Source organism: Mobula hypostoma, chromosome 22 (genome assembly GCF_963921235.1).
Source record: "Mobula hypostoma chromosome 22, sMobHyp1.1, whole genome shotgun sequence".
In the NCBI taxonomy this organism is placed as follows: Eukaryota; Metazoa; Chordata; class Chondrichthyes; order Myliobatiformes; family Myliobatidae; genus Mobula; species Mobula hypostoma.
The window spans coordinates 53,780,234-53,799,598 of record NC_086118.1 but is presented as its reverse complement, the minus strand read 5'-3'; the positions used below and the strand labels follow the sequence as shown (position 1 = coordinate 53,799,598).

The 19,365-nt window shown below is 42.4% G+C and overlaps 1 protein-coding gene across 5 annotated transcripts in view; it reads right to left on the bottom strand.

Annotated features, from left to right (window-relative positions):
* Positions 1-19,365, bottom strand: part of helz (helicase with zinc finger) — a 347,073-nt gene that overhangs the window by 263,582 nt on the left and 64,126 nt on the right. For 4 of the 5 annotated variants that reach the window (XM_063030618.1, XM_063030619.1, XM_063030620.1 and 1 more), the window contains exons 3-4: positions 4,405-4,441; positions 164-288 (exon numbers count right to left, since the gene is read on the bottom strand). In XM_063030618.1, the coding sequence (XP_062886688.1) occupies positions 164-288; positions 4,405-4,441 (162 nt within the window). The remainder of the gene's footprint in view (positions 1-163; positions 289-4,404; positions 4,442-19,365) is intronic. The other variant, XM_063030622.1, reaches the window with a different exon arrangement.

The following is a 19,365-nucleotide window of genomic DNA, read 5'->3' as shown; positions in this document are numbered from 1 at the left end:
AAGGCCCAGAAATTACAGTACAGTGCGAGGTAAAAAAAAAACAAAATATATAACTACTAAGGGCACCTCATTAGTTTACTACCATTTAGTTAGAACAGTATCGATATAAGAAATTACTGCTAAGTTATGGAGGGGGAAATAAAAATCATAATACACAACCTACCAAAGATTCCCCCATCAAGGATTTTGATAAAATGCTGGACACTGCTTGTAACTTGCCCTCCACGTACATGCAGCGAAACACTGCTTGCAGTGTGCCGTCTCCCTTGGCCAGTCCCTCTGACAACACTGTAGACACAGAAATATAAACCTTTCTTTACTTCACAGACTTTATTCCCAAAAGTCTGTCAACAGAAATTATTAACTAAGAACCCAGGAGATCAGTTATTATATTTCTCTGCAGAACTCTTTCCTGGTGCCCTTCATAGAAGTTGGGTCTGTTGATCAGCAAAGATATGCAGGGATATTGGAACAAAAAGCTGAGAAATCAGCAGCACATGACTTGGATGAAGTGTGAAAGAGGCAATCAGGTACAGGGCGATGCAAGTGGAGTAGAACAACAGAACTTGCAATGCTGCTTTCTGCAAAAGGCAGCCATTTCCTCTAGAGTAACGTGCACAGTTATGACCATAAAAATCATACAAAATAGGTCATTAGTCAAGATATGTCACTGGCAAAGAGCAATGATCATTTCAGTAATTAGGGTTTTATGTGACAAATTACATTCAAGTTATCATAAAATATGGATTCAAAATCAAAGTGACATAAAAATCCACAATGATATAATTCAATATCTGGTCTAGTGACACTAAATGGCCAACTAGTCTTCCTGCTTTGGGTTTATTTGCTTCTAAATAACAAGACTTCAGAATGATGGACTGAAAATATCCAAGATCATAAGGGAGTTAAAAAACAATGAATCGATTCGGTCAATAAAATGAAAATGACAGCAACAAAAAATAAATTGGTTTCACCTTAAGTCTACTAAAGTTGCAAAATCAATATGAAACAAAGCGTTAAAATAGCTAACAAAAATACAATGAGGAAAATGGAATGAGTTTTGACAGAAAGATAAGATAGAAGGATACTGTTAAAAGACAAGCATTGTCATTGGCATGTGAACTATTTCAGTCAATTGCTCTTTAGTTTTTAAAATTCCATGAAAGAGTTAAAACTACATCTTAACTGTGTCAAGAGAAAACAAGAAACTGCTTAAAGATTTTAATTATTGGAAGGACTTTACTTACTCACAACTAGGCTGTACAGTATTGTGCAAAAGTTTTAGGCACATATAAAAAAAATTCTGTAAAGCAAAGATGCTTTCAAAAATAATGAAATGAAAAGTTTCTAAATATCAGAAGATTTATGAGAATTTAGAATTTAATTAAATCTTACATCCATCCCACGTGAAGGTGTAAAAATCTTTGCGTTATGACTCCGTTGCAATGTACAGACATATGAATTTAAAAGTCTAATGGCTTGTAGAAAGAAGCTGCCCCGTAGCCTGTTGGTCCTGGCTTTAATGCTGCAGTAGTGCTTGCAAGACGGAAGCAGCTGAAATAGTTTATGGTTGGGGTGACTGGTGTACCCGCTGTGTATCAGTAAACTATAAAGATCAGTAAACAGTGAAATCTAAACCAAATTAATATCTAGCACAACCATCCCTTGCCTCTTAAACTGCATCAATTCTCTTAGGTTCACTTTCGTAAAGTTCTTAAAGAAAATTGGACGCTATGTTGTTCCAAGCATCTTGGAGAACTTGCCAGTTCTTCTGCAGACTTCAGCTGTGTCGTTTGCTTCTGCCTCTCCAGGTAATCCCAGGCAGCCTCGAACATGTCAGGATCAGGGCTCTGTGGAGGACACATCATCTGTTGCAGAACTCCTTGTTCTTCTTTTCACTGAAAGTAGTTCTTTATGACCTAGGCCATGTGTTAGGGGTCTTTGTCCTGTTGCAGAATGAAGCTGGGACAGACCAGACTCCTCCCTGATGGTACTGCATGACAGATAAGAATCTGCTTGTACCTCTCAACATAGAGGATTCCATTAATTCTGACCAGATCACCAACTCCATTTGCAGAAATGCAGCCCCAACCCTGCAGAGAACCTCTGCCATGTTTTACTGTTGGCTGCAGACACTCAGCCAAGTAACACACATCAAAGTTGCTGGTGAACGCAGCAGGCCAGGCAGCATCTCTAGGAAAAGGTACGGTCGACGTCTCGGGCCGAGCTCCTTCATCAGGACTAACTGAAAGAAGAGATAGTAAGAGATTTGAAAGTGGGAGGGGGAGGGGGAGATCCAAAATGATAGGAGAAGACAGGAGGGGGAGGGATGGAGCCAAGAGCTGGACAGTTGATTGGAGAGGATCATTGGACAGGAGGCCCAGGGAGAAAGAAAAGGGGGAGGGGGAAAGCCCAGAGTATAGGCAAGGGGTATAGTGAGAGGGACAGAGGGAGAAAAAGGAGAGAGAGAAAAAGAATGTGTGTATATAAATAAATAAATAATGGATAGGGTATGAGGGGGAGGTGGGGCATTAGCAGAAGTTAGAGAAGTCAATGTTCATGCCATCAGGTTGGAGGCTACCCAGACGGAATATAAGGTGTTGTTCCTCCAACCTGAGTGTGGCTTCATCTTGACAGTAGAGGAGGCCGTGGACAGACATATCAGAATGGGAATGGGACGTGGAATTAAAATGTGTGACCAAGTAGTGCTCTCCAATTCTTCCACAGACAAACTGCCTCCTGCTTGAGCCAAAAATTGCAAATTTTGACTCATCTGTCCACAGTACTTGCTGCCATTGTTCAGCACCCCAGCCTGTCTGTTCCCGTGCCTAGGCAAGTCTCTTGGCTTTGTTTCCATTTCCTAGGAATGGCTTTTTGGACTGCAGAGGTGTACTTGGATTCCAGTGGTTTTGGTGAATTCAGAACTGACAGCAGTACTGGACTTCTGATTGAGAAAGGGCATCATTTTGAGTATCTCTCATCTGCTGCAGTCTGTTTTCATAGCCAACCACTGAGTTTCTAGCCCTCAACCTTGCATGTTTCTTTGTGTTTCTTCAGAGGAGCTTGGACAGCACATCTTTAAACTCCTGTCTGTTGCGAAGTTTCTGCTTTGGAGAGACCTTGCTGATGCAGGATGACCACCTTGTGTCTTGCTCACCCTTGCCGTGGTGTAAGAGTTGATGATTCCAATGTTAAACTGTCACATCTGCTGTGCCAACTCTTTTTAATTTGGTTGTCCATTGCCCAGTTTGATTCCTTCTAAACCCGTTTCTGCTCCAGTTAATCAGCTTAGTTCATTCAATTCATTATGCCATTGATCATTAGCATCCTGTTGGTTATCTTTGTTTAATCAGACACTAGTCTATACACCTACAAAGTAATCAAGTTTTTATTTGTAAAATGGTGTATTATTTAATATGTTACTTTCTTGAATGAAATACAAAAACTTCTCTAACATTTAATTTTTGGAAAATGAGTGGAAATCTAAAATTTCCTATCTTTCTACTGACATACTAATGCAGAAGATTAAAAATAAACATTTAAAACAAAACTTATATAAAATTCTAGCGTGCCTAATACTTTTGCACAGAACATCAGCAGAGAATTCTTATACGTGCTAACATAACATTGAAAACCATCACTAATCCGATGTAGTGAGAGAACAGACTGCAGTTCATCCAAAAGCTTAGAGAACAGTATGGTTATAAGAGGACCAGCGGAGGGGAACAGGAATTAAAAGGTAAACACTGGAGATGTGGTGAGTTGGTGGGGGGAGTAAAAACAGCATGAAATGAAAGGGAACACAGAAAAATGGTAAAGTGGGAATGGGGTGCTCAAAAGGGTTGGTATGGGGAAGCAAGGTTAAAAAAGAAAACTAGGGAACACAAATTGGTAAAATAACAGGGCCTTAGACATAGGTGAAAAGAGAGCAAGCGATGGAAGAAATGAGAACAAGTGGAATCATGATCTTCAATTTAGGGGGTGATTAATTTCATGGGAAGTTGCTATAATTCTCATACTTGCAAAATAGCCAATGAGCAAGGCACCAATGGTCCCACAATCACAGCGTTAAAAATGGATTTTAAAAAAAAAGAATCCCCTTTCACAAAAAAGCAGCCTAACTTTAACAGCAATCACAAACCTATCACACAAATATCTTTCAGCATTAACATTTAAAGAGATAAATTCCAGACAATTATGGAGAATTAATTTGGCCAGAATTAAGTACTAAAAAAACTATGAAGTTCAGCAAATACTGTGCACAAAATAGATATCCATTGGGGTTGACTGATACCTAATGTATAGTGATTAGTTGACAATTCAATGGTGCATAAAATATCTTTGAGCCCCACCAAAAATACAATTCTACTTCATTATTTATGTAAGAATGATTGCAGAACATACCAATTTTACAGTCTTCATCAGCCTGGTCATAGTTTTTCTGCAAAAAAGAACAAATAAAGTTACCTTTAGCATTGGTGTTTGATACTCTGATTCAACCATTACCAATTATACTTCAGTAAATCCCAGGTTCAGCAAATAAACTCGATAATATTCTCATTAAGTGATTTTGGTGCATGTGTCAATTTAATATTTCATACTCCACTCCAAAAAAAATATTGCGAGAAGAATTCAACAGGTCAAGCAGCATCTGTGGGGTGGGGGGTGTCATCTATGTTTCAAGTCAAAACTTCACCATCAGGAATGATGCAGGATCTGGACTCAAACATCAACAATTCTTTACAACCCTATCCCCCCTCTACCCATATAAATGCTGCACAACCCACTGAGAGCCTTCAGCAGGTAGTTTACTTTTCCAGATTCCGGTTTCTGCAGTCTCCTGTATCCCCATCATTTGCCCATGGCATGAATTTAATACAATTTATTTTCTATTTTTTTCTGTTTCTTCCCTATTTCATTGAATTCCAGACAAATTTTCCAGTGACTTTGCTTACAATCATGACAAAGCAGTTTGAACTTACCACCTGGTGCAGGTCTTAAAATAGTTGGAAAAGCTGTTTCAAGTTTCTATATAGTCTGTTCGATTACTGGCCCTAACATATAAATAGATACGATGAAACTTTTACTCAAAAGTACTTGAAATGCTACCTCGTGTTACTAGAGGCTTCACTGGTGATATTAGTTGCTGATACATAACTTTTAAGTTTTTGCTTGGCCAATAGCAACAATTAACACGCCATTTGAATTAATTTTTTGTTAATAAAATAAGGGAAAAGGAAAGGTATGTCACATCCGGAGTTTCTCCAGTTAGCAGACGATTTCCCTCCACGCCTCTCTGACGTAGTGGGGAACCACGTACGAGGCAAGTTACAGCAGTGGTTTGCCATTGCCTTCTGCCGGGTGAGTTTCCAAAGAGATCACCAGCTCATAACCCAACACAGATGGAAAGCATGCAGGGGAGCCAGCTGGATTTGAACTCGGGACCTTTCGTCCCGAAGTCCGACACTGGGTAGGAGCTCCAGAAGTTATCCTTCACAAATCTAGCAAGTTTACCACCATCTGAATGACCCTCACTGTCAAAGACAGCAACAGCACACAGCTTAAATCTCACACACTTACTCTGCCTTTCAATAAATAAGAACTTGTCTTCACAGCAGCAACTACATAAGTTTGAGGTGATGAACTGCAAATCCATTATGCATGTTGTATCCACAAATTTCTAGACACTTCACTGTCTCATGCAAGGACAGGGACTGCATAGAGTGTTCTTGGCTTTGGAAACATACCACAGATCTGAACCCAGAGCGCTGAAATGGCCCAGTGACAATTTCATCACATAAGCAAGATGAAGTACTGAATCAAATCAACATACACTCAGTGGCCACTTTATTAGGTACACCTATTTGTTAATGCAAATATCTTATTAGTCAACCATGTGGCAACAACTCAATGCATAAAAGCATGCAGACATGGTCAAGAGGGTCAGTTGTTATTCAGACCAAATCAGAATGGGGAAGAAATGTGATCCAAGTGACTTTAATCATGGAATGATTGTTGGTGCCAGAATGATTTTGGTTTGAGTATCTCAGAAACTGCTGCTCTCCTGGCATTTTCACTTACAACCGTCTCTAGAGTTTACAGAGATTGGTGCAGAAAGAAAAATAAAAACAATCCAGTGAGCAGCACTTGTCTTCATAGCAGCCAAATACAAGTTTGAGGTGATGAAACACAAAACCATTTTGCATGAATTTCCAGTCAGTCCACTGTCTCATGTAAGGACAGGAACTGCAAAAGGTCTTCTTGGCTTTGAAAACATTTCATGTATCTGCACATAGAACGCTGAAATGGCCCAGCAACAATTTAATCATGCAAGCAAGCTAAAAGTACTGAACCAAAGCAACATATTTTAGGCATCTGTGGTAGGTAATTGGCAGGCCTACACTGAAGCGTAACTTGTTATCCGCCCAAGATGTTTGATTTAAAAAATTAATTTTGAAAATTAAACAATGAGTACTCCAGTAGATTTGATCCATGCACATCTGACACAAACATTTTCTAAGGTTTAAAACACTGGCTGGAGTGACATTTTAAGTGAATGAAAAATAAATAGCCAAAAGTAATTTCTAATCTAACATGCAACTTACTTTAGGGGTTTTTCTGTCAAATCAAAGAATCACAAGAGGCCATTCAGCCAAAAGAATCAATTCCACTCAATGTGAGTGCAATCAGCAAAGCCTTCGCATGCCTTTTTCCACAGCCCTGAAAATTCTTTCCTTCAGAACTCTATAATTGAATTTGCCTCCACAGCCAGCCAGACAATGTATTCCAGATGCTGATCACACATGGTTTAAAAATTATTTCATTGTGAGTTATAGGGGCAGGTTGAAGAGGCTAGGACTTTATTCCTTCGAACACATACACTGAAAGATTATCTTTCAGAGGTGCACATAAAATCATGATGGGCTGAATGCATAGAGTTCCCAGGGTTGAGAATTTCAGAACTAGAAAGCATAGGTTTAAGAGCAGAGGGGAATGATGCAATAGGAACTCGAAAAGTAACTATTCTTTTTACACAAAGTATGGTATTTATGCTGCCAGAGAAAGTGGTTTAAGCAGGAACAATAACAATTCTTAAAAGACAAGCAGACAGGTAGATGGATTGGAAAAGTTTAATGTTACCAGCCAAATACTGACAATGGAATGATCTAAGATGGGGCATCTTGGTTTGCATGGACAAGTTGGGCCAAAGAGCCTATTTCTGTGCTGAATGTCTCTATTACTCATGTCACTTTTGGTTCTTCAGTCAATCACCTTCACTGTGCTGAGCAAACTTGTAGGCCTGAAGATAGACAAGTCCCCTGGTCCTGTTGGAATGCATCCCAGGGTAGTGAAAGAAATGGTAGACGTTATAGTACAGGCTTTGGTGATGATTTACCAAAATTCTCTGGACTTTGGGCAGGTCCCAGAGGATTGGGAGACGGCAAATATCACACCACTGTCCAAAAAAGGATGTAGGCAAAAGGCAGGTAACTATAGTCCGGTTAGTTTAATATCTGTAGTTTGGAAAATGCTTGAAGCTATCATTAAAGAAGAAACAGCGAGGCATCTGGAAAGAAATGGATCCATCAGGCAGATGCAGCATGGATTCGGCAAGGGCAGGTCCTGTTTGACAAACTTACTGGAGTTCTTTGAGTATATAACGAGTGCAGTGGACAGAGGGGATCAGACGTACGTTATTTACTTGGATTTCCATAATGCACAAGGTGGCACATAAAAGACTTATCCATAAGATAAGGATGCATAGAGTTGGGGGTGATGTATTAGCTTTGATAGAGGACTGGAAAGCAGAAGAGTTGGGACACATGGGTGTTATTCTGGTTGGCAATCAGTGGTGAGCGGTGTACCATGGGGGTCGGTATTGTGCCCACAACTGTTCACGATAAGAGAGAACTGACTGCAGTGTGTCTAAGTTTGCTAATGATACTAAATTGAACTGAAAAGCAAATTATGCAGAAGATACGGAGAGTCTGCAGAGAGATATAGATAGATTAAGTGAGTGGGCAAGGGTCTGGCAGATGGAGTACAATGTTGGTAAATGCGAGGTCATCCACTTTGGAAGGAAAAATGAAAAAGTAGATTATTATTTAAATGGTAAAAAATTGCAGCATGCTGCTGTGTAAGAGGGACTTGGGAGTGCTTGTGCATGAATCACAAAAGGTTGGTTTGCAGGTGTAGCAAGCTATCAAGAAGGCAAATGGAATGTTGACCTTCATTGTTGGAGGGAATGAATTTAAGAGCAGGGAGGTTATGCTGCAACTGTACAGGTACATAACACAAGGCTCAAGGCTAAAATTCACAAACATTTGGATACTACTGCTGGCTCTTGCAACAGAGAAAAGTCTTTATACCCATATATTCACATGGATGACACAACAGATAGTGATGCTGCCTCAAAGCTCCAGCATCCTGAATTCAATCGTAACATTGGTGCTGAAGTCTGGACTTTGCACCTTCCCCTTGTGATAGTGTGGGTACTCCAGTTTCCTGCCACAGGTGGATTAACTGACTACAGCAAATTAACCTGTGTTGGTGGGTGATAGGACAATAAGGGCAGTTAATGATCATGTGAAAGGTAATAGATTACAAGGAAATACGTTGAGAAATGGGATTGCTCTGAGGGCTGGCACAGACTCAACGGGCTGATTGGCCTCACTCTGTCGTAAGGAAACATCAAAATATGAAATCCACTTGCTTTTAACTCTTGGCCAAAAATTAAATGCTAGCCTTCTAAAGTTGTAGTATAGATGAGTCTACAGTATCTGAGACAGAAAGATTTCCAAACAAAAAATGTATCAAAGGATAAAAGAAGGGATCAGGAAGATGGCACACAGAAAGGATTAGCCATGATCCATGAAATGGCACAAAAGTTTTGAAGGCCTAAACCTGCTCCTACATTCTACATTTCTCTGTCTTTAATAAGCATAGCAGTTCATGCAAGCTTGAGATACATGCGATTATTTTTCTCTCTCTTTCTCCATTGCTTTATTGCTCGGGGCAAGTCAATGACTGGAAAATAAGCTTTGAACAGGGTTAAAAAGAGAACTGACAACCACAGATATCCTCCATCGCCCAAATATTTTTCCTTTGATGTCCATTCACTTTAGTTTCACCAGGGCTCCTTGATTCTACACTCAACCAAACACAGCCTTGATATCAAGATTAAAAATGGAGACATAGTGGAGCAAAACGTGCCCCAACACTGCAACATATGTAATTGTGTGCACAGTGTGTTTGTCCTAGAGATGTCTTCTCTCCCCACACAGTTTTTAAGCTAAATCTAAGTGTGAGACCGTTGCACGCAGACGGGGGAGGAGTACCTGGACTGTTTGCTGCTCAAGGACAACTTCAGTGAGATAATGAGCAGAACGCACTGATGTAACTTTGCTGCTTTGCATATTGATATCCAAAGTAAGATAGTAAAGTAGAAGCTACAGAAGATAATAGATGGAATCCGTTTCTAAAATCTACAGATAATAATTGTAATGTAACAAAGGCAGGAGCTATCTTGTATTACAGAGTTGGACCCCAGGAATCATCACTGGATCATTATCCAACTACAGACTATTTAGTGAAGGGAAAGCAAATTGTGGAGGCTGAAGATGGAGTGAGAAACAAGGACTTTATCTTATAGGGGATTTCACCAGTGGTGGATTTTCACCAAAGAGGATTTCACTTCATGGAGGACTTCATTACACTTAATGAAAGTTGAATTGAGATGACCTCAGACTTCACTCTGAACTGGAATGAAACCAGGGTCCCTGCAGAAGTGACAAAAGAAATGGTTACAGGCTTTAAATTACTAGCCACAAGTGGGTTCAAAGGAAAATGTGGACATTAATTACTTCTAAAACAAACAAAAGGAAAATAAATGGACACTAATTTAGGTAGTGCAGGTAAATGGAAAACCAAAACATGCAAAGTTATTGAACCAGACAGGTGTAAAAGCATGAGGGAATGAAACATTAGGGGAGGAGGGAAATAGCTACTTGTTATATAAACACACATTAGTACAAGCAACAAGTGAATGGCAGGTGACATTTTAAGGCACAACAAATACTGTTACTCATGGCTGTAAGGATCCATAAAAATATAAACAGGGAGGTAGGGTGGAAGTGAGGTGACAGGAGCCAGTGTAGTAGCTTTATAATTAACTAGACAACAGGGTGTCCCATTGGGGCACCCTTTGACAGAAGGGCAGTGCAGTCTGATGCGACCAGGATGAACATTAAATTTTCCTGAAATTTTATCGCTTTGGAAATTGAAGGGAAAAACCTCAGTTTATTAAAGAAGAACGAGGCGTAGCAAGGCAAATATAGCTCCTCCTCGTTTAATGAAGGACACTTTTAATGGCAGCATTTCTGGTTGATTGGCCACTCTTGTGCCTCTCATTGTCATTCTAGAGACGTGCAGTCCTTTCATCCACCGTCTCTTCATCTCTTCCGCTGTTTATTCTTTGTCTCTGATCTTGGAGATGTGCATTTCTCAGTTCCTTTGACTCTTCGTCTCTCCTCCTTCTATGCCAGTTGTTGTCATTTTGGAGACATGCATGCCTCTCCTTCTCTATCTCTTCTTCTCCCATCTTTTTTGTCCTGACTCTTTGATCCTGGAGTCGTGCGGCCCTGGCTTCATCCAATTCTTGTTCTCTCCCTCTCCTTGCCACTTCCCAACGGCATTTGGCATCATCTCTTGATCATATTGTCCCCCTTCTCTTTCCACACAGCATAATTAGGCTGACCACGTTTTTTTTATCCTAATACTGGATAGAAGATACAAAGCAGTAACACCAAAGCCTCCAGGATGCTGATTATTCTTGATGACATGGTTGGTGCTCTCCTAAATGAACGTGATATAGTCACCGCTGTCCTTTGACTGCAGCAAAGGGTTTGATGGGTGTCTCGAAGTACGTCATTACAATAAGATTTAATTATCTCTTATTGATGGGTCTCAGTTTGATCTGTCCCAATCCTGCACATGCTGATGGTGATTAGCAGAACGTGACCACTCGAAATAGAGCTGCCCTGCCCTTTTGCTGCAGTTGGTGTCGCTGCTGTGAGCATCATGAGTCGCTTCTGAGGCTGGCCGTGCGCATGTGTCGTGGTGTCGCATTGCGGTTTCCATCATGGCTGACATCGGCTCTCGGGTGAAAGCAGGGTTGTTGATTTTGGTGAATTTTATACGAATATATAACCCTGAACTTTGCCTGCATTCTGTAAGTTAGCACATTTTAAGTCGATTTAGCCAAAAATAGTGCCGCTGTAATGTACTGTTTGCGTTAATTGGAGGTCACAAACAGACAAACAGAGCATGGGAGTTTTAGTAGTATATAGATAAAGAAGCCACTTCATCATGTGAGAGAATACAATGTGGTCCTCGGGCAGTGAAGACTCTATGGATGACACCGTGAAATAAAACTATATTTAAGACAGCAATATGAGTTGCATACTGTCACCTAGTATCATCTGTGACATTAACCTCCCTACCAATGAAGAAACCTTCAAAATCCAAGGCCTCAAAAAAGGCAGCATCCATCATTAAGGACCCATACACCCCAGGGTGTGACCTCTTCTTATCATTACCATCACAGAAGATATACAGGAACCTGGAAAAACACATCCAATGTTTTAGAAAGAGCTTCTTCACCTCCACCATCAAATTTCTTAAGGTCCATGACTTCATAAACACTACCTCACTATTTTGCTCCTTTTTTGCATAACATTTATTTTATATACATTTTATCTTAACTTATAGTAATTATTTTATGTATTGCACAGTACTGCTGCTGCAAAACAACAAATTTCACAACATGTCAGTGATAATAAACCTCATTCTGATTCTTACTTGCGAGAATTAAAAATGCAAGTGGCAAAGAAAATAATAAATTTAATTTTCATTACTGGCAAAACAAAGCAAAGCCAACATTTACTGCCAAACTAACTACCCTCCCTCTTCAGTGAGCTACCATCTTGAACCCTTCTGCCATTTACACTAACAATCAACACAGGCTGAATATATGCTGGGGGCAGCCTGCAAGTGTCGCCATGCTTCCGGTGGTAACATTACAGGCTCACAACTTACCACCCTAACTCATACACCTTTGGCATGTGAGAGGAAACCAGAGCACCAGGAGGCAAAACATTTGTCTGCGGGAAAATGGCGACGCGACGCAGCTCACAGCGGCCACTCCGGTGGTGATGTCTGTTATTTGTCAAGTAGGATGCCGTGCACAATCCTAATTTGATGGAGACAGACGTAAGAGCACAGAGGAACATCTGGTGAAACTTCTGAAATGCCTGCTTTGCTGCTGCTCCTACTGTGTGGTCCAGAACTCCAGAGGAGAAGGCCCCGAGTCCTCGGCTTTGCTTGTTGCTCAGCGGCCGGGGCGGGGTTGAAGTGCTCAGCAGAGGATGGTGCTCGGAGAGGCTGTGTCGGAAGGGGCTGGTCGGAGGCTCAAAGTTTTCGGATGGACTCAGAGTCCACTGCGGTTGGGTGCTTCCAATGGTGCTGCATCGGCGAGTTAGTGGCGCTTGGAGGTTCATGGCGGGGGGAGTTCCTCCTTTCTGCCGCCTGCGAGGGATGATGAGTCTATCGGGACTTTTGAGACTTTTTTTTTACTGTGCCCACGGTCTGCTCTTTATCAAATTATGGTATTGCTTTGCACTGTTGTTACCATATGTTATAATTATGTGGTTTTGTCAGTTTTAGTCTTGGTTTGTCCTGTGTTTTCTTGTGATATCATTCTGGAGGAACGTTGTATCATTTTTTAATGCATGCATTTCTAAATGACAATAAATGAAACTGAACAAACTGACAATAAACGGTCAAAGGGAGAACATAAACTCCTTACAGACAACAATGGGAATTAAATCATGGTCTCTGGCTCTGTAACAGCTTTACGCTAACCTCTACGCTATGTGATGTTGAGGGAGAACCTGCGGGAGATGATACATCCATGCCCCAGCTGCCCTTGCCCTTCCTGGTAGCACATGCTCCAGACTTGGGATTTGTCAGAGTACACTAGGCAAGTCACAACAGTGCATCTTCTCAATAGTTCACATTGGAGGAAGAAATTAGTGTTTACTGTGTTTCATGGAGTGACAGCCCAGGGGTAATGGAATGTGTATGCTTATTCCTGGATGGCGCACTGCATAATCGTCAGCTTAAATGCATATTTGATTTCCTGAAGGATGGCTGCTAATAAGGCAGGTGAAGATCGCTGGGCCCAAGATAAAATCCTGCAGTGATGTCCTGCAGCTGGGAGAACTGACAACCACAGACATCCTTGTTGTCCAACCATTTTTCCTGTGACCTCTATTGACTTTAGTTGCATCAGGGCTCCTTGATTCTACACTCAACCAAACACAGCCCTGATATCAAGGTCAATCACTCTCACTTCACTTGTCCCATTGAGCAAAGCTAGGACCAAGGTTACAATGGGGATGAAACAGAATTTTCCTGGCAAACCAAAACCCAAATTATTCCTGAGAAGGTGCTGCTTGATAACACTGTAAATCTCACCTTCCATCACTGGTGCTAACTGACATATACTAAATGGATTTTAAAGAGATAGACTGAATTTGTCCTACTTCTTGTGAACAGTACACATCCGAGTAACATTTGACATTGATGGGGAGGGTGGGGAATGGCAGTGTGGTACATGTACTAGAATAATTTGGCTAGAACTGCAGCATGTTCTGGAGCAAACATTTTCAGTATGACATCTGAGTCACATCTGCTTCAGTAAACTGAAACAACACAATTGGCCTTGTTAGGAAATTATTCTCGTGGGTAGAGAAAGTAACAGCTTGGACTGGGTGGGAGCAGGCCATGGAAAGGAGAGAGACATGGATTGATCTCTGGCAAGCAGTGCCACACCGAATCAAGTTCCTTGTCCAGGCAGTATATGACATCTTGCCCTGCCCAGCCCAGCCATCCACCCTGCATAACTGAGGGAAGGTTGATGTCCCAAACTGTCTATTGTGTTCCAGGAGAAGAATCTTGGAACGCTCCCTGAGGAGCTGCCCAAAAACATTTGGAAAGGGCCGATATCACTGAAGACATGACCAGATATTGTAGATCCTCGCAAAAGCAATCTTCTAAAGAATCAGTAACAGTAAATAAGTTAAACCCTGTAATCGAACCATCACCTTTGTGAGAGCTGCAGGGCAACCAGAAACAAAGAGTAAAGCCACCCACAGGGATTCTGGCACCCACTCACGACTGGCAGTTCATGACTGATCTGGAGAAACAACTAAAGTTCCCACAGCACATCATCAAGATCACCTTGAGACCAGACAAAACCTGGTAAGGCTCTGAAAAAACTCATACCAACAAACTGCCAGGAGTATTTAAGGACATTTTCAACCTCTCACTGGTACAGTCAGAAGTTCCCACCTGCTTCAAAAAGGCAACAATTATACCTGCGCCGAAGAGTAGTTTGAGCTGCCTTAATGACTATCGCCCAGTAGCACTCATATCTATGGTGATGAAATGCTTTGAGAGGTTGGACATGGCTCGAACAAACCCTTGCTCCAGTAGGGACCTGGACCCACTGCAATTTGCCGATTGCCCCAATAGGTCTACGGCAGATGTAATCTTAATGGCTTTTCCCACAGCCATAGATCACCTGGACAATACAAACACCGATGTCAGGATGCTGTTCATTGACTATAGCTCAGTGTTTAACACCATCATTCCCACAGTCCTGATCGATAAGCTACATAACCTGGACCTCTGTACCTCCCTCTTCAACTGGATCCTCAACTTCCTAACTGGAAGACCACAATCTGTGCGGATTGATGATAATATCTCCTACTTGCTGACGATCAACATTGCTGCACCTCAGGGGTATGTGCTTAGCCCACTGCTCTACTCTCTCTATACCCATTACAGTGTGACTAGGCAAGGCTCAAGTACCATCTATAACTTGCTGATGTTACAACCATTGTTGGTTGAATCTCAGATGGAGATGAAAGGGTGTACAGGAGCAAGATATACCAGCTAGTTGAGTGGTATCACAGCAACAACCATGCACTCAATATCAGTAAGACCAAAGAGCTGATTGCGGACTTCAGGAAGGTCAAAATGAGGGAACACGACCCAATCCTCAGACAGGGGTCAGAGGTGGAGAGTGAGCAATTTCAAGTTCCTGGGTGTCAAGATCTCTGAGGATCTAACCTGGTCCCAATATATCAATGCAACTATAAAGAAAGCAAGACAGCAGATATATTTCATTAGGAGTTTGAAGAAATCTGGTTTGTCACCTAAAATAATCAAAAGCTTCTATAGATGTACTGTGATGAGCATTCTGGCAGGCTGTATCACTGTCTGGTAGAGGGGGCCAGTGTACAAGACCAAAAGAAGCTACAGAAAGTTCTAAAATTAGTCAGCTCCATCTTGGGTACTGGCCTCCCTAGTATCCGACACATTTTCAAGGAATGGTGCCTCAGAAAGGCGACATCGATTATTAAGGACCCCTGTCACCCAGCACATGCCCACTTCTCATTTTACCACCAGGAAGTAATTACAGAAGCCTGAAGGCACACACTCAACAATTCAGGAACAGCTTCTTCCCCTCTACCATATGATTCCTAAATGGACATTGAACCCATGAACACTACCTCACTTTTTAAAAATATATATTATTACTGTTTTTGCATTATTTTAATATCTCTCTCTCCCTCTATATATATACACACACACACACTTATTAATTGACCTACTTATTTTTTCTTTCGAGTTTATCATGTATTGCTAAGTTAGCAAATTTCGTGACACATGCCGGTATAACAAGCCTGTTTCTGATCTCAGAGACAGCAAAACACATCGTTTTGCTGCAGCTGACAGTGCCATGGGAGGAGCATCTGGAGGAGGTCCATGACAGGAAGCTTGCCAGACACGTGGAACTGGTCAGCTACTGTCGGAGGCAGGGATGGAAGGAAAAGTACATGCCAGTTGAAGTGGGCTGCAGGGGCTTCGCTGAACAGTATCAGCACATTGGACATCGCCAGTATAAGGAGGCAGAGAGCCATCAGCAACATCACCGAGGCCTCAAGACAGTTCTGGATGAAGAGAGAAAGTCCATGGGGAGCAGCAGCACATGCTACCTGAACACAAATTGTAGCTTGATCAGCCATGGCTGGGTTGCCTGGGTGAGGGTAAATGACGTTGAAAGACTTGAAACATCTAACAGCCCCAGGTTCCACGACTGATAATGTGTCAGAGCATCGTGAGATGTATTCTGCAAATCACTTAGCTGGAGCTACCACTGACGACCAGGAACAAATGGCTTGGCAACCATGAACTGTGCGGTGATGACTGGAATGACAGCTGACAGTCCAGAAAGACAGCAACCAGCGCAGGGAGAGTTGGCAATCCAAGCCACGCCCTTTGTCAGGAAGAAACCCAAAGTAAGCTACGTATCGTCTAATGGTAACACACCCACAGGCGGCCCAAGCGGCAGTGGGGGCAGTGAAGACGATGAGCACACAAACCTTATTGACCCAAGGTCAACGAACCACTGAAATAGAAAACCGATGATGAGTATGCAATGCACTTATGGGACGATTTGCAAGAACAACCGAGGCTTGAAGATTCACCAGCCATGGATGAGATGTCTGGTAGATGAAGCAGCAACACAGCGTACAGGGAGAGCACCTGGTGAGATGCAGGAGGAGCCAGGGCCTGAGTGCCTGGAGCCTCCATGTTCTGCAGAAAACCCATACAGGCAGAACATGTGAAAAGATTCAAATAAAATGACCACAGGCCTGCAAGACGACAGTCTGGGGGAAGAGGAAGAGGAAGAGGAACAGGAACAGAGGAAGAGATTTAAATCACTGTAGCATCCTGATAGATCCACCTCCACCCAGTACTGAATTCAACAGCAGGGAACCACTCCTGAAAGAAGTGCAAAGTGTGGTGAGGAAGGCAAAGTTTAGCTCTGCACCTGACCTGAGAGCAGTCCTATACAAAGCCCATAAGCACTGTCCCTAACTGCTTAAACAGCTGTGGAGGATATTAAGAGTCATTTGGAGGAGAGGAAAAGTAGCTGAGCAGTACAGATTTGCAGATGGAATCCCGATCCCAAAGGAAAAAGACTCCAGGAACATTGACCAGTTCAGGATCATTTCCTTGCTCAGTGTCAAAAGACAGATCTTTTTCAGCACTGTTGAAAGGAGGTGAGCAGCTTTCCTCTCCAACAATGGGTACATTGATATATCTGTGCAGAAGGGAGGTATTCCAGGAGTGCCCGGGTGCTTGAAGCACAAAGCAGTGGTGACTCAGCTCATTTGTGAGGCATGGGAGAACAGAGGAGACCTGGCAGTGCTCTGGCTCAGTCTGGCCAACACCTATGGATCAGCCCCACCACAAGCTGATGCATCTAATTATGGACAAGCATCATGTTCCAAGCAAAGTAGCGGACCTCATCCTGAATTATTACAGCTATTTCAGAATGAGAGACTAATCTGTCCAAGCTACGTCAGAGTGGCAGAGGCTGGAGATCTGGACCATCACAGGCTGTACCATCTCCATGATCCTCTTTGGTCTTGCAATGAATAGATGGCAAGGTCTGCTGAATCAGAGTGCCGCAGGCCCTGCTCCAAATCTGGTGTACAGCAACCACCAGTTAAAGCTTTCAAGATTGACCTGACAGTCACCACGGACTCTGTGGCTGGAACTAGGTGGATTCTGCAAGGACTGAAGAAGCTCATCAGCTGGGTAAGAATGAATTTCAAGCCCACAAAATCAAGATCATTGGTGTTGAAGATGGGCAGAGTTACCAACAGATTCCACTTTAATATCACAGGAACACTCATTCCAATCATTTCTGAAAAGCCAGTGAATTGCTTTGGCAAGGTGTTCGATAGCAGCCTGAAAGGCCATCAATCCAGGCAACAGGGCAGGAGCTGGAGGGTTGCTTGAAAGCAGTTGACCAGTGAGGACTACCTGGCAAGCTCAAGGCATGGATATACCAGCATGGCATCCTACCAAGGATTCTTTGGCCACCGCTGGTATATGAAGTTCCAATTTTCACTGTCAAGAACCGAGAAAGGTCAGCAGCTTTCTCCAGAGATAGCAGGGATTGCCCAAGAGGCTCAGCAGCATTGTCCTCGATGGAAAAAACACCAATCAGCGGCTGCCCTTGAAATCCTTGGAGGACAAGTTTAAGATGACAAGAGCTAGAGAGGTGATGCAATACAGGGAGCCCAGCAGTGAGAGCAGTGACCTGAGGAAGAGCTGGCCTGGGAAGCTTCCCAGTCCCCAGGTATGACACAGCTAAGGGGAGAGAGAAGTGCAAGCTCATCCAGGAGGAAATGAAGAAAGATCCACCAAAGCAGTGGGCATGAAGCGGCAGGGAACTTGGACCAGGTGGAAGCAGGCCATGGAAAGCAGAGCCATATTGAATCAAGTTCCAGACAGTGTATGACATCTTGCCCAGCCTAGCTGTCCAATCAGCATAGCTGGGGGAAGGTTGATGCCTCAGACTGTCTGTTGTGTTCAGGAGAAGAACCTTGGTGAACATCCCGAGCTGCTGCCCGAAAACTTTTAGAAAGAGTCGATACAGCTGGAAACATGACCAGGTATTGAAGACCCTCACAGAAGCAATCTTCTTAAGAATCCGTAACAGCAAACAAGTTAAACCCTGCAATTGAACCGTCACCCTTGTGAGAGCTGCAGAGCAACTCGAACAGTAAAGCCACCCATGGGGATTCTGGCACACATTCACGACTGGCAGCTCATGATTGACTGGGAGAAACAACTAAAGTTCCCACAGCACATCATCAAGACCACTTTGAGACCAGACATTATTGTTGACCAAAGGCATTAGGAAATATGGAATGGCAGGCATCTGGCTTTCGATAATAAATCAATCATGATCTCAGCCAACAGGAGAATAAACTGTTCTATGTTCCAAGAATGATAAATTCTACACTCTCATCCTATACATACTTGGGATGCTGAACATTGAGGTCTAAAAAAACCAAAACACACTCAGTGACCACTTTATTAGGTACCCCTGTACACCTGCTCGTTAATGCAAATATTTAATCAGCCAATCACGTGGCAGCAACTCAGTGCATAAAAGCATGCAGACATGGTCAAGAGGTTCAGTTGTTGTTCAGGCCAAACATCAGAATGGAGAAGAAATATGATCTCAATGACTTTGACCATGGAATGATAATTGGTGCCACATAAGATAATTTGACTACCTCAAAAAAAAACTGCTGATATCCTAGGATTTTCACCCTCTACAGTCTTGACAGTTTATAGAAAATGACATGAAAAACAAAAAAATCCAGTGAGCAACAGTTGTGTGGGCAAAAACGCCTTGTTAATGAGAGGAGA